The sequence below is a fragment of the Pleurodeles waltl genome, chromosome 7 (genome assembly GCF_031143425.1).
Source record: "Pleurodeles waltl isolate 20211129_DDA chromosome 7, aPleWal1.hap1.20221129, whole genome shotgun sequence".
Taxonomy (NCBI): domain Eukaryota; kingdom Metazoa; phylum Chordata; class Amphibia; order Caudata; family Salamandridae; genus Pleurodeles; species Pleurodeles waltl.
The window spans coordinates 782,385,394-782,401,533 of NC_090446.1; the positions used below are offsets into that span (position 1 = coordinate 782,385,394).

Genomic DNA, 16,140 nt, shown 5'->3' on the forward strand with positions numbered 1-16,140 from the left:
GCAATGTTCCAGATCTACCATCTTAGTCCCCCTGCAAGTCACATGCATCCTCTGTGTCAAGTGAATTGACCATTAAGGTACTAGAGTCAAAGGCCCCTGGATCCGAACCCGCAGTATAAGGGGTTGCTGTCAAGAGGTTGTTGGCGGGGGTCATCACGTGGAATAACAATGATCTTTTAAGCCTGTCAAAGGCATAGATATTGACCCACTGATTATGTTTACGCTTTGCGGTCGCCTTGGCAGGCTTTGCTCCTGGCTGCCCTAGAGGTAGTGGGACCAAGGATCAAGCAGTCTTCCCTCATGGGGAGGGGTGCGTAATAGCTTTCAATGAGCTGCTGTGGGGTCTTCTCGCAGGGTGGTGGCATACAAGACCACCTTGTGTTTGGAGGCATCAACTGCCCCGCAAAAGTCACTGTCAAAGGGAAGTACAGTGCTTTCTCCTCTCCCGATTGGGCTAGCTGAGATGTCTGTATTAGTGCAATCTGTGTGATAACTGGAAGACCAGTAAAATGTTAGGGCCCGCAGGCACAACTCTGCACTCAGAAGAAGGGTCCCACACCCAGTCAATCGAGTTGGCAGGACAAAAAAAAAAAAATAATAATAAGTTGCGTGTAAAAAGTGCAGAGCTTACATACACAATCAACAAAGCATGGTATTAGAGAAGGACTACAGACAGAACCCTTGAAGTGGAAATGGAACGACATATGGTAAAAGAACCTAACATCATTATGTGTACATAATACAAAGAATGGCCTTGATAAAAGAAATGAAAGGGAAGAAGTAACCCCTGTCAACGAAAACAATCATGAAAAGGCAACAAATGCAGCCATGCATGGGAACAGAAGGCGGAATAAACATCTGCTCAAAAAGGAGCCGACAGAACTTTGCAGCACAGAACAGGAGAAAGAAGCAAAATTAAAAATGGGATATATCCATACCCTTTGACGTACTGCAACAGACGCAGCCATGAGCTGACCAACAGAATCTGTAGAATCCATACCAGTGCAAACCGTGATCCGAGCAGCCTGCTGACCATCTCTGACCAAAAGGCGTCAGGGCAGTGCGAGCATCCTCAGGGATAGAAGGCTCCACAGAGTCCAAGAGCATGGGAGAAGCAAGTCAAAACACAGGAAGTGCTAGTGGAGTGTAGGGCAGCACTAGAGGAAACCAACATATGTCTGCCAGCAGCATCCAGCTGTCTGGCCCCTCTGTGTGGTGGGGCAGGAGGAATCTGCACCACGTCAGGAATGCACAAAGCAGTTTGTACCACAAAGCTTTGAGGAGTAGGGGGGGTGGTGGTGAAGGCTTAAGGGATCCTCCTGTGCTGGCCGGTGCCTGTAGGGTATAGAGCAGTCCACAGAAGGACGAGAGACAGGCTGGTTCCAGACATCGAGAAGGATGTCATAAAGACCCTCGCAATTAGGCAGTAGTGGTTTAGTGGAAGACAGGATGAAAATCCAATAACAGGTCTGTAGATAATTGCACCATTGGAAGTTGCAAGTGCAAAAGAGCAGCCACCCGCCTTGACATGTCTACGAAGGCAGTACTGGCTTCATTTGCCATTCCAGGTGAAAAGAGCAGGCTGGATGCCTGCGTGGAGTCCAGGCCACTTGCAGTGGCTAGGACAAACATCCAATCAGAGGATGAACCTGGGACGGCACCCATAAAAGGAGCCTGAGGATGTGTAGAAGGCTCAGAAGGTGGATCCAGTTTGAATGGCGCTGCTCCTGGTGTTTGGGTGGATGTCGGCCCAAGTCGAACAGGGGTAGCCTCCTCAGAAGAGGCGTTTTCCGACTCCTGGGAAATCAGAGTAGGAGTGTTGAGCAGAGTCGAGTAGGCAAACAGCGCCGTGGGGGGCATCACGGCAACAGGATTAGATGGAGAAGACGGAGGTCGCACGTGACAGTGCACCGGGACCGATCTGACTCTGCAGTTGGAGTCAAGAGGCTGAACAGGCACCGAGGTCGAAACCAATGGCGAACACCCCGTCAGAGCACTCACCACCTCCTTAGGGCCCGAAGGAGCTCCAGAGGGAGCAGGAGGCCCAAAAATGGAAAGCAGGGATGAGTAGCAGTACTGCATTTGGGCCAGAGCTGCCCCGGTCCCGGGATATGGCGAAAGGGAAAGGGTCGACTCAAGCACAGACTCGGATGGAGGAGAGCGCATGGAGGTAACGCAGAAGGGTGTGACAACATCTGGGAAGACTTACTTGGAGACTCCGGTGAACCTCCGGACGTCGACGGAACCATACGCAAACAACTTCTGGAATGCTCCCAGGACCGCAAGGAAGAAGATGGGCTCCGACGCCTCTGGGAAGAAGACTGGTCTGCCACTGCAACCAGGAGCTTTATTCAACACTCCCTCAAGGATTTGGGCTTCAGTCGATGGCAGGCGTCGCAGCCGTCGGCGTCGTGAGGAGTACCCAGACACCACAAACACACCGAATGAGGGTCTGTGACTGACATTTGACAGGTACAGGACCCACAGGGTTTAAACCCAGACGGCATATACACTACTCTATAAAAGTTTAAGAAAAATCCCCCCGGACAATAGCATTTTGTCCCGTGGACCTACAGAGTAAAAAAAACAAAAAAAGCAAAAACAACCTTCTCTTCTTCTTCAAGCCAGCTGAGCAGTGGCATCTGGACCTAGAACGGCCTTTTTTTAGGCCTCTGCCCGCCACCCTGTGAGCCTATAAGTGCCTACACTGAAGCCTGAGGGCTTTAGAAGTGTACTCCTGTGGTGGGTTGGGACTTAAAGGACAGACGTCAGATTTTAAAATCTTTGACTAGGAGGAACCTGGTTAGGGTGCCCAATTCACGCTCCATTACCGTCAGCATCAAATTGGACTTAGGTCCTGTTCAATCGCAACCACTGACTAGCATTGGCACTTTGTACTTCCTGGTGCCATCTCCAATTAAAACATTCATATCAATGTTCCACTTAATGGATTTTTGCCATTTTATTTATAACATTTTGCTTTATATTTCTAAATCATTCTGGTCATTTTATTGTTTTGAATTTTGGCTTCATTACAGTTTTAGTACTACCTAAATACTTTACACATTGCCTCTAAGTTAAGCCTGCATAAATTCTTTACGCATGGCCTCCAAGTTAGGCTTGTCTGCTATCTGCCATAGCTACCAGGATGTGGCGCTCTGGTTTAGTTAATGACTTTAGTGGAGGATCGTGATTATTACTTGAGGTGGGTACTTAACCGCCTTCGACTGATAATCTAACTTCTTACACAAATTATTAGACTGACAATGATGGTGCAGTTTGTTAGAAATGGATCTCCAGCAAAGGGGGAAAAGGTCTCTGATTTTATTATTCTAATATAGCTGTGAGGAGTTTATCAAAGAGTTTATGCGCATCTGGTTACAGATCTGGAGATTTGGACCTCTTCTCCGAATAGTAGGATGCCACATACAACTTTGACTTCCTCTCCCAAATATGATCTGGCCGCATCAAGAAGTTGGTGCTTCAGGCTGCTGAATCATGACAGGTTCATGCACCACATGCAGTACCCATTTGATTCTGTCCCAGAGATAGGCAGCTAACAGGTACCATTAAGCTTAGTATAAAGGAGCAAATCAAATGCTCCAGAACATAGCCTCATTTGCACATGGAAAAAGAAGGAAACAAAAGTCAACAGGGACATTTTTATACAATTAAGGCATCAATGTATGCTTCAGCAGCATTGGTGACATTTATAGGCACCAGTGAGGTGGGCAGCTAAAGAAAACAAATCCAAGGACCCTTCTATATGCCTGGAGATACTGTAGGATGTGGATCAAAAGGAAGGCATTTGCATCACAAGTATATACTCTACACTAAAAGAACAGATACTATTGAAAAATTAAAATGGCAATTACAAAGGTGCTTTAAAACGGAATTGCAGCTCACAGAACATGTAAAATGTACCCATTACCTATTAATGAGGAGTTCACAAAACTTATAGTGTCCTTTGTCTGCTGCAATTGTTAATGCAGTATCTCTTGAAGAAGGCACAGGTGGTGCATTGACATCAGCTCCTTTGTCAAGAAGAACTCTTCCAACTTCTGCATATCCACCAGAAGCTGCCTCCATAAGAGGTGTAAGACCAGTCTATGCAAAGAAAATGCAAAGAAAAGCTTCTGATTATTTTGTAGGCACAGGTGTTGTTATAATCATTAGAAACAAGGTTGCATTTTTATATAATGTTGATATATTTTTTATCTTTGCATTACTATAAATATGCTTAGCTTTGATTCCTACTTCAAACAGGGCAACGGGTGGTAGTAGTAGAGGGACCACAATGAACAATTATTGCAGACCCCCCCAAGTTGAAGTGAGAGAAAAATTATCTGCAAAGCAGGATAAGCCCATAAACACATGTATTTCACAACACACAGTGAAAGCTGCTACTGTCTCCACATTCAACTTAAAAGCATACTGTAGAAAGCTGGATCTCTATACACTATATCAAAATGAGATATAGTGTGCACAGAGTCCAGGGGTTCCCCAGTGGCTTAGAGGCTAAATTAGATAATACTAATGATCTCTTTTGTGGTAGTGTGGTCGAGCAGTTAAGCTTATCAGAAGGTAGTGCAAAGAATTTTACACACACAGACAATAGAAGAAGCACACACTCAATGAGAACTCCAGACCACTGGTTTTTATATTGTAAAAATATATTTTCTTAATTTATTTTTAGAACCACAAGATTCAAGTTGCAGATAAGTACTTCAATAGATTCATATTTCACACCGGTATAAACAGTACTGTGTTTGAAATCAATAAGTTATACAGATTTTGAAATATTGGAAATTAACTGTTGTAGGAAGTTGGCTCTGTATATACTATTTCAAAGTAAGAAATAGTGTGCACAGAGTCAAAGGGTTCCCCTAAGGGGTAAGATGGTGGCAAATAGAGATAATTCTAATGCTCTATTTTGTGGTAGTGTGGTCGAGCAGTAGGCTTATCAGAGGGTAGTGTTAAGCATTTGTTGTACACACACAGGCAATAAATGAGGAACACACACTCAAAGACCAATTCCAGGCCAATAGGTTTTTATATAGAAAAATATATTTTCTTAGTTTATTTTAAGAACCACAGGTTCAAGATTTACACACAATACTTTAAATGAAAGGTATTTCACTCAGGTATTCTAGGAACTTTGAATAATCACAATAGCATGTACAGTTTTGATAAAAATGGCAATAAGCTATTTTAAAAGAGGACACAGTGCAAAAATCAACAGTTCCTGGGTGAGGTAAGTAAATGTTAAGTTCACAGGTAAGTAAAACACTTACAGGGTTTAAAGTTGGGTCCAAGGTAGCCCACCGTTGGGGGTTCAAGGCAACCCCAAAGTTACCACACCTTCAGCTCAGGGCCGGTCAGGTGTAAAGGTCAAAGTGGTGCCCAAAACACATAGGCTTCAATGGAAACAGGGGTGCCCCGGTTCCAGTCGGCCAGCAGGGAAGTACCCGCGTCTTCGGAGGGCAGACCAGGGGGGGACACAAGCAGGCACAGAAAGTACACCCTCAGCGGCACAGGGGCGGCCGGGTGCAGAGTGCGAACAGGCGTCTGGTTTCTAATTGGAAACAATGGGTAGACCCGGGGGTCTCTTCAACGATGCAGGCAGGCACGGGGGAATCCTCGGGGTAGCCACCACCTGGGCTAGGCAGAGGGTCGCCTGGGGGTCACTCATGCACTGGAGTTCGGTTCCTTCAGGTCCTGGGGGCTGCGGGTGCAGTGTGGTTTCCAGGGGTCAGGTTCCTTGAAGCAGGCAGTCGCGGTCAGGGGGAGCCTCTGGATTTCCTCAGCAGGCATCGCTGTGGAGACTCAGGGGGGTCAACTCTGGCTACTCACGGGCTCGCAGTGACCGTCGAGTCCTCCCTGTAGTGTTAGTTTTCCGTAGGTCGAGCCGGGGGTGTCGGGTGCAGAGTGGAAAGTCTCCCGCTTCCGGCGGGAAATGTGTGGTCTTAAAAAGTTGCTTCTTTTTTGCAAAGTTGCAGTTTCTTTGGAACAGGGCCGCTGTTCTCTGGAGTTTCTTGGTTCTTTAGATGCAGGGTAGTCCTCTGAGGCTTCAGAGGTCGCTGGACCCTATTGGATCCGTCGCTGTTGCAGTTTTCTTCGAAGTAGGGAGACAGGCCGGTGGGGCTGGGGCCAAATCAGTTGTCTCAGTCTTCACTGCAGGGCTTCGGGTCAGCAGTCCTTCTTCTTTAGGTTGCAGGAATCTATCTTCCTCGGTTCTGGGAGCCCCTAAATACTCAATTTAGTGGTGTGTTTTGGTCTGGGAGGGCAGTAGCCAATGGCTACTGGCCCTGAGGGAGGCTATACCCTCTTTGTGTCTCCTCCCTGTGGGGAGGGAGGCACATCCCTAATCCTATTGGGGGAATCTTCCTTCTACAAGATGGAGGATTTCTAAAATTAAGAGTCACCTCAGCTCAGGACACCTTAGGGGCTGTCCTGACTGGGGGGTGGTGACTCCTTGTTTTTCTCATTATCTTCTCCAGCCTTGCCGCCAAAAGTGGGGGCAGTGGCCAGAGGGGGTGGGCATCTCCACTACCTGGGATGCCCTGTGGCGCTGTAACAAAGAGGGTGAGCCTTTGAGGCTCACCGCCAGGTGTTAACAGTTCCTGCAGGGGGAGGTGAGAAGCACCTCCACCCAGTACAGGCTTTGTTCCTGGCCACAGAGTGACAAAGGCGCTCTCCCCATGTGGCCAGCAACATGTCTGGTGTGTGGCAGGCTGGCAAAAACTAGTCAGCTCACACTGTCGGGTATGTTTTCAGGGGGCATCTCTAAGATGCTCTCTGGGTGTATTTTACAATAAAGTGTACACTGGCATCAGTGTGCATTTATTGTGCTGAGAAGTTTGATACCAAACTTCCCAGTTTTCAGTGTAGCCATTATGGTGCTGTGGAGTTCGTGTTTGACAGACTCCCAAGACCATATACTCTTATGACAAAGGTTTTGCTTAGACACTGTAGGGGCATAGTGCTCATGCACATATGCCCTTACCTGTGGTATAGTACACCCTGCCTTAGGGCTGTAAGGCCTGCTAGAGGGGTGACTTACCTATGCCACAGGCAGTGTGAGGTTGGCATGGCACTCTGAGGGGAGTGCCATGTCGATTTGGTCATTTTCTCCCCACCAGCACTCACAAGCTGGCAAGCAGTGTGTATGTGCTGAGTGAGGGGTCCCTAGGGTGGCATAAGACATGCTGCAGCCCTTATAGACCTTCCCTGGCATCAGGGCCCTTGGTACCAGTTACAAGGGGCTTACCTGGGTGCCAGGGTTGTTCCAATTGTGGAGACAAAGGTACAGTTTAGGGAAAGAACACTGGTGCTGGGGCCTGGTTAGCAGGGTCCCAGCACACTTTCAAATCATAACTTGGCATCAGCAAAGGCAAAAAGTCAGGGGGTAACCATGCTAAGGAGGCATTTCCTTACAACCGTTTTAAAAATGGACACTTCAATTTACACAACAGTTTCTGTGGGAAAGAAATGTTAGATCGATTTGCAGGTAAGTACAACTCTTACAGTTTTAGCCTCTGGGTTTTAGGAAGTCCAACAGTTGGAGGTCAAGTTAACCCCTAAACACTCACCACCAGCAACGTGGGGGTGGGGGCCGTTGCAGAGGTCAAAGATGAGCAATTTTAATGTAGGCTCTCATGGAAACAGGGGGCACTCGGAATCCAGTCTGCCTGCAGGTAAGTACCCGTGACTCAGAGGGCAGACCAAGTGGGATTAGAGGAGCACTGGAGGGGCCACAAGTAGGCACCAAACACACACCCTCAGCAGCAGAGGGGCGGCCAGGTGGAAACAGAATTTAGGGCTTCTAATGCTGGTCTATGATGGGACCCTGGGGATCACTCAGAGGCTGCAGGTGAGCTCCAGGGGCATGTCTCGGGCACACCACTGGTTGGACAGCAAGGAAGGCCTCCTATTGAACGAGGCTGCACCGGCTGTCAGTTTCTCCAAGGCCTGGGGTGTGCGGTGGGTCCTTTGGTGTCCAATATCTCCTTCGGGAGCTTTCGTGGTCATGGGATCCTTGGGATTCCCTTTGCAGGTATCGTCATGGAGTGGTGTAGAAGCCACCCCAGGGTGAGAACTTGCTCGGAATCACCTGGGGATCCTCTTTAGCTGGTTGGACCACCTGGACACGAAGGGGGGGGCAGGTGGGGGTTGGGGGGAGGGGGTTTGGAACACCACTAGCGAGAGTGCCTTGGGGCACTTTAACACGAGGCCTGAGCCTTTGAGGCTCACTACCAGGTGTTACAGTGTAAGGGTGGAGGTTTGAAGCACTGCCACCCAGAGCAGGCTTTGTATCTGGTCTCAGAGAGCACAGAGGCTCTCACCCCATGGGGTCAGAAACTTGTCTGGTAGTGACAGACTGGCACAGACCACTCAGTCCTACACTAGAGGATGGGATAAAATTCAGGGGGCATCTCTAAGATGCCCTCTGTGTGTTTTTTAGAATAAATTAAACATTGACATCAGTGTGGGCTTATTGTGCTGGGATGTTTGATACCAAACTTTCCAGTATGCAGTGAAGCCATTATGGAACTGTGGTGTTTGCAGTGACAAACTCCCAGACCATATACTTAATATGGCCACACTGCACCTACAATGTCTAAGAATGGACAGAGACCGTAGGGGTGTAGTGCTCAGGAAGCTATGCCCTCACCTGTGGTATAGTGCACCCTGCCTTAGGGCTGTAAGGCCTGCTAGAGGGGTGACTTACCTATGCCACAGGCAGTGTTTTGTGGGCATGGAACCCTGAGGGGGATGCCATGTCAACTTTGCCTTTTTCTACCCACCAACAAACACAGTCTGCAATGGCAGTGTGCATGGGTTTGGGGAAGGGTTTCCTAGGGTGGCATAATGCATGCTGCAGCCCTTAAGGACCTTCCCTGGTATCAGGGCCCTAGGTACCAGGGGTACCATTTACAAGGGACTTATCTGGGTGCCAGGGCTGTGCCAATTGTGGGAACAAAGGTACAGTTTAGGTAAAGAACACTGGTGCTAGGGCCTGGTTAGCAGGGTCCCAGCACACTTTCAATCATAACTGGCCTCAACAAAAGGCAAAAAGTCAGGGGGTAACCCAATTTCCTTACAAACGCCAACACTCTTTTTGGGTCCAGACAGTGGAGTCTCTCCTCCTCATGGGAAGGATGCGGGGGTGCGTAGAAAGTAGGCAGACTGATGGACTGGCCTACACGAAAGGCTGTAACCACCTTAGGAAAGCAGGAAGCCCTAGTGCACAACACAACTTGGTCAAGGTGCACAGACAAGTAGGGAGGTTTTGAGGAAAGGGCCTGAAGCTCACTCACCCTGCGAGCAGAGGTGATAGCGACCAGAAAGAGTTCTGAAGATGAGGAGCTGCAAGGGACAATTATGCATTGGCTCAAAGGGGGTACCCATCAAGTAAGTACAAGATTAAGGTGACACTGAGGCATGATAAATTGAGTAGGAGGAAATAAATGGGTGAGACCTTTGGGGAATCTACTCACAATAGGAGATTTAAAGAGTGTTGAAAAGTGAGGGCTGATCAGGTAGCCTAAAAAAGGCTGAAATGGCAGAAAATACCCTTTAGGGGTGCCCAAAGCAAAGCCCTCCTGGGCCAAAGAAAGAATGAACAGAAGAACCACAGATAGAGGGACGGAAAGGGGATCAGATTTGCTGGTACACCATGCCACAAATTTAATCCAACAACAGGCGTATACCGTTTTGGTGGATGGACACCTGGCTGCCGAGATAGCATTGCAGACCTCGGGTGGAAGGGCAAAAGCCATCAACTGGCGCCGCTGAATCTCCACTCATGAAGGCGGAGGTTGGACAGGTTCGGGTGAAGAACCGTCCCCTGTTGCTGCGACAGAAGATCCGCCCGAAGAGGCGGACGGAGTGGAGGATCGACTGGCATGCTCAATAGCTCTGGATACCATACTCTCCGTGCCCAGTCCGGAGCCACCAAGATCCTTTGGCCCGGTCGTTCCTGATTTTCTTGAGAACTCTGGGCAGAAGAGGGATAGACAGGAAGGCGTAAAGGAGGTTGGAGTTCCACTCGAGACGTGTGTCTCTTAGCGAGTGACGCCTTGGAAACTCCAACGTGCAAAACAGCTGACCTTGTGCATTCTCTGCGGAGGTGAACAGATCGGCTGTGCATCGACGACTGAGTTCGTAAACTCTGGCGTTGAGGGAGCCCGCCAGATGTTAAACCATCAGGGTAATGCCCTGATGTTCCAGCTATGTCCAGAGGCGTAGTGCCTCCTGACAAAGGGTCCAGGACCCTAATTCGCCCTGTTTGTTGGAGTACCACATTGCTGTAGTATTGTGCGTGAACACCTGCACTACTTTCCCTTTGAGAGAGAGAAGGAATGCTTTCAACACCAGCCTGATCGCCCGGAGCTCCAGCAGATTTATATGGAGTCCCGACTCTGCCGGAGACCAGAGGACTCTGATCTCCGCCTCTCCCATTTGGCCGCCCCAACCCAGAAGCAACGCATCTGTCACTATAGAGATCTGGTTGGGGAAGGGAGAGGGATCTGCTGTGGAGCCAATTTGGATTCGAAAGCTACCTGTAAGGAAATGCCTCCTTGGCATGGTTACCCCCCGACTTTTTGCCTTTGCTGATGCCAAGTTATGATTTGAAAGTGTGCTGAGACCTGCTAACCAGGCCCCAGCACTAGTGTTCTTTCCCTAACCTGTACCTTTGTTTCCACAACTGGCACACCCTGGCATCCAGGTAAGTCCCTTGTAACTGGTACCCCTGGTACCAAGGGCCCTGATGCCAGGGGAGGTCTCTAAGGGCTGCAGCATGTCTTATGCCACCCTGGAGACCCCTCACTCAGCACAGACACACTGCTTGCCAGCTTGTGTGTGCTGGTGGGGAGAAAATGACTAAGTCGACATGGCACTCCCCTCAGGGTGCCATGCCAACCTCACACTGCCTGTGGCATAGGTAAGTCACCCCTCTAGCAGGCCTTACAGCCCTAAGGCAGGTGCACTATACCATAGGTGAGGGCATCAGTGCATGAGCACTATGCCCCTACAGTGCCTAAGCAAAACCTTAGACATTGTAAGTGCAGGGTAGCCATAAGAGTATATGGTCTGGGAGTCTGTCATGCACGAACTCCACAGCTCCATAATGGCTACTCTGAAAACTGTGAAGTTTGGTATCAAACTTCTCAGCACAATAAATGCACACTGATGCCAGTGTACATTATATAGTAAAATACACCCCAGAGGGCATCTTAGAGATGCACCCTGAAACCATACCGACTACCAGTGTGGGCTGACTAGTTTTAGCAGCCTGCAACACACCAGACATGTTGCTGGCCACATGGGGAGAGTGCCTTTGTCACTCTGTGGCTAGTAACAAAGCCTGTACTGGGTGGAGGTGCTTCTCACCTCCCCCTGCAGGAACTGTAACACCTGGTGCTGAGCCTCAAAGGCTCACCCCCTTTGTTACAGCACCCCAGTGCACTCTAGCTAGTGGAGTTGCCCACCCCCTCCGGCCACGGCCCCACTTTTGGCGGCAAGGCCGGCAGAGGTAATGAGAAAAACAAGGAGGAGTCACTGACCAGTCAGGACAGCCCCTAAGGTGTCCTGAGCTGAGGTGACTCTGACTTTTAGAAATCCTCCATCTTGCAGGTGGAAGATTCCCCCAATAGGATTAGGGATGTTCCCCCTCCCCTCAGGGAGGAGGCACAAAGAGGGTGTAGCCACCCTCAGGGCTAGTAGCCATTGGCTACTAACCCCCCAGACCTAAACACACCCCTAAATCGAGTATTTAGGGGCTCCCAGAACACAGCAAGATAGATTCCTGCAACCTGAGCTGAAAAACCTGCAGAGAAGACGGAGACACCAACTGCTTTGGCCCCAGCTCTACCGGCCTGTCTCCCCACTTCAAGAAAAATTGCAACAGCGACACGTTCCAAAGGGTCCAGCGACCTCTGAAGCCTCAGAGGACTACCCTGCATCTAAAAGGACCAAGAACTCCCGAGGACAACGGCTCTGTTCCAAAGAAGAAACATCTTTGCAACAAAGAAGCAACTTTTAAAGACAACACGTTTCCCGCCGGAAGCGTGTGAGTTTTCACTCTGCTCCCGACGCCCCCGGCTCGACTTGTGGAGAAACAACACTACAGGGAGGACTCCCCGGCGACTGCGAGCCCGGGAGTAGCCAGAGTTGACCAACCTGAGCCCCCACAGCGACGTCTGCAGAGGGAATCCAGAGGCTCCCCCTGACCACGACTGCCTGCTTCAAAGACCCGACGCCTGGTAAGGACACTGCACCCGCAGCCCCCAGGACCTGAAGGATCCGATCTCCAGGGCAGGAGCGACCCCCAGGTGGCCCTCTCCCTTGCCCAAGTGGTGGCTACCCAGAGAAGGCCCCCCCCCACCCCCCTTTGCCTGCATCGCTGAAGAGACCCCTTGGTCTCCCATTGAACTGCATTGCAAACCAGACGCCTGTTTGCACACTGCACCCGGCCGCTGAGGGTGTACTTTTTGTGCTGACTTGTGTCCCCCCCGGTGCCCTACAAAACCCCCCTGTGCTGCCCTCCAAAGACGCGGGTACTTACCTGCTGGCAGACTGGAACCGTGGCACCCCCCCTTCTCCATTGAAGCCTATACGTTTTGGGCACCACTTTGACCTCTGCCCCTGACCGGCCCTGAGCTGCTGGTGTGGTAACTTTGGGGTTGCCCTGAACCCCCAACGGTGGGCTACCATGGACCCAACTTTGAACCCTGTAGGTGGTTTGCATACCTGCAAAACTAACAAACACTTACCTCCCCCAGGAACTGTTGAAAATTGCACCAAGTGTCCAGTTTTAAAATAGCTATTTGCCAGTTGTGTGAAAACTGTATATGCTATTTTGCTAATTCAAATTCCTAAAGTTCCTAAGTGAAATACCTTTCATTTAAAGTACTGGTTGTAAATCTTGAACCTGTGGTTCTTAAAATAAACTAAGAAAATATATTTTTCTATATAAAAACCTATTGGCCTGGAATTGTCTTTGAGTGTGTGTTCCTCATTTACTGCCTGTGTGTGTAAAACAAATGCTTAACACTACCCTCTGATAAGCCTACTGCTCGACCACACTACCACAAAATAGAGCATTAGAATTATCTCTTTTTGCCACTATCTTACCTCTAAGGGGAACCCTTGGACTCTGTGCATGCTATTTCTTACTTTGAAATAGTGCATACAGAGCCAACTTCCTATACCACTGCTGCAGGTCTTTCGCAGTTCCCTCCAAGATCTGGACCAGGTCAGAGAGACTCCCCTGATGCTGTGCCTACTGGAACTTGAGGTCCCATTGCAGCGCCCGCATATGCTATCTGGCATGTGTTAAAAGCAGGATGCAGGAGGCCATGAGGCCCAGAAGCTTCAGAGTCAGTCTCACCGAAACCCAAGAACGAGGCCAAAAGATCGGAATCATAGCCTGAATGTCTTGGACTCGTTTTTGGGAGGATAAGCCCAAAACTGCTCTGTGTCCAGATCTGCTCAGATGAAAGGGAGCGACAGAGGGTGTCAGGTGTGACTTTGGCACATTGATAGTGAATCCCAGCGTATGCAGGAGGTTCGCCGTAGTCTGAATGTGGGAGACGACTTTCTGGGGCGAGTCAGCCTTCAACGACGTTGTCAAGGTAGGGGAAGACTGAAACCCCTAATCTGTGCAGATGAGCTGCAACCACCGCCATCACTTTCGTGAACACCCGAGGGGGCGCTGGTAAGGCCGAAGCGGAGCACGGTAAACTGAAAGTACTCGTGACCTACCATGAATCATAGGTAATGTCTGTGGGCAGGAAGGATGGGGATGTGGAAATAAGCGTCCTGCTACCATCCAGTCTCCTGGGTCCAAGGCAGACAGAACCTGAGCCAGGGTGAGCATTTTGAATTTCTCCTTCTTGAGGAAGTAGTTTAGGTCCCAAAGGTCTATGATAGGACGTAAGCCCTTCTTCTTTGGTATCGGAAAGTAGAGGGAATAACAACAACAATCTACTTCTGGCACAGGGACCTTTTCTATAGTTCCCTTGGCCAAGAGAGCTGCGACTTCCTGTCGGAGAAGCGCCAAATGATCCTCTGGAAGGTGACTGAAGGATGGCGGCATGGGTGGTGGTGCAGATTCTAAAGGGAGGGAGTAGCGCTTTTTGAATGATCTGCAAAACCCACCTGTCTGTGGTGATACGTTTCCAGTGGGGCAGGTAATGGCGAATCCTGCCACCAACTGGACGGGAGTGAGGGGACGGACTAGGAGGGGTTGGAGGCTGCAGCGGGGGCAGAGGTGGACTAGACAGACCTCTGGTTCCCTGTCCCACGGCCACGTGGCATTCCGCGTCCTCGGCCACACATAGGCTGACCAGCGTGCGAGGCACGGTCGCTGTGTGGAAGACGCGACAGGGAGCCCCTTCTGTGGCCACGAAAGGGCTGTGGTGGGCGAGGGGCCGAGGAAAGACCGAGGGACCGAGCCGTAGCCGTGGGAATCCTTGAATCTCTCCAAGGCCGAACTCGCTTTGTCTAAGAAGAGACGGGTGCCATCGAAGGGCATGTCCATGAGTGACTGTTGGACATCCCCAGAAAAAACAGATGTATGTAACCAGGCGTGGCGCCGCAAGGCCACTGTCGTAGCAACCGTTTTGCCCAGAGAGTCGGTCGTGTCCAGCCCACAACGGATTGTGAACTTTGCCATATCTCCCATTCTTCACAGCTTGGGAGACAGTAGCACGGGCCTCCCCCGGTATCTGCGGCAGGACTTGCGCAACCGTATCCCACAAAGAGTGGGTATAGCGGACCAAAAGGCATGCGGTGTTCACACACCGCAGCGCGAGATTAGAGGAAGAAAAAAAAACTTCTTGCCAAACTGTTCCAGCCTTTTGGATTCTCTATTCGCCTGAAGAAGAGGAAGCCTGGGTAACAAGACTCTCAGGCGTGGGGTGATGGGACAGGAACTTAGGGTCGCTCGGAGTGGATCGATGGCGGCGTGCGATAGTCCTTTTCACAGGACCCCTGTGTTGGGTTTGGACCAGGTACCCAAAAGGACATCGGTAAGGGCTTCATTAAAAGGCAAAAGGGGTTCTGAAGTAGAAGCCCCAGGCTGAAGCACCTCCGTCAGGAGATTAGACCTGACCTCAACAGTGGGAAGCTCAAGACCAAGCACCTCAGCTGACCTACTGACCACCATACCATAAGTTGCTCCCTCCGCCGTAGCCACAGTAGAAGGAGACACATTGCCATTGTCAGGAGAAGTATCCAGACCACTGGCTTTACCCAATTCCCGAGTCCAGTCCATAGTAGGGTCATCCTGGTATTCATAAGGGTCCAGGGACCCCTCCAATTCCTCCCCATATTCGCACTCATAAGAAAAAGGGTCCGAATCCGACCTGGGACGAATAAGCCACATCAAAGCCAAAGGTGGTGTCGTTCGACACTGCTCTGACTTGTTGGGGCTAAGAATCGGGTTGACGTCGACAGTGGGCACCACTGACGTCGGGAGCATCAACAATCGACCCGGCGCCAGGGAAGGTCTCAAAGGTGCGACCGGCGCTGGTGCGGATCTGCGCACGGATCCAGAGGTGACCTTGGTGGCCGGGCCCGAAGCCGCAGGTGCGGAACCCAAAGGCCCCTCAGCCGAAGAATCCCTTGGGTCTGAAGGCGCCGTATCAGGGTCGGCCCACCCAAGTGTGAGGCGCATGGCCTCATAAAACTAAGTTGGGTGGGATCGCTCCGGGAAATTCGGGGAAGCGCGGAGCCGACCCAGACACAGGCTCCGAGGACGGAGGCCTAGTGCGTGGACGCTCTTTCCTGCGTCTGCCGAGCAGCGGGGCGAAGTCGGAGAGCGATGGGACTTTTGACTTCTTCTTACCTTGACCCGAGGATTTAGAAGAAGACGAGTGGTGATGACTCCGCGACCGATCGAGACCTTCCTCTCAAACAAGACCGGGACCTACGCGGAGTCGAGTGCCGGGCCGCCATTAGCTTTAGGGACCACTCCCTCAAAGCCTTCAGGGGCATGGCCTGGCACTCAGAGCATGACTTCGGGTCGTGGCCGCACTCGAGAAACCACAGACACACCTGATGAGGATCCGTCACAGACATCGTCCGATGACAGTCCTCGCATGGCTTGAACCCGGGTCTTCAGGGACATCC

General features: G+C 50.5%; 1 protein-coding gene across 3 annotated transcripts in view; it reads right to left on the reverse strand.

The window, feature by feature from the left end:
- Nucleotides 1-16,140, reverse strand: part of ANKHD1 (ankyrin repeat and KH domain containing 1) — an 896,896-nt gene that overhangs the window by 522,151 nt on the left and 358,605 nt on the right. For all 3 annotated transcript variants that reach the window (XM_069199295.1, XM_069199294.1, XM_069199296.1), the window contains exon 21: nt 3,932-4,107. In XM_069199295.1, coding sequence (XP_069055396.1) covers nt 3,932-4,107 — 176 coding nt within the window. The remainder of the gene's footprint in view (nt 1-3,931; nt 4,108-16,140) is intronic.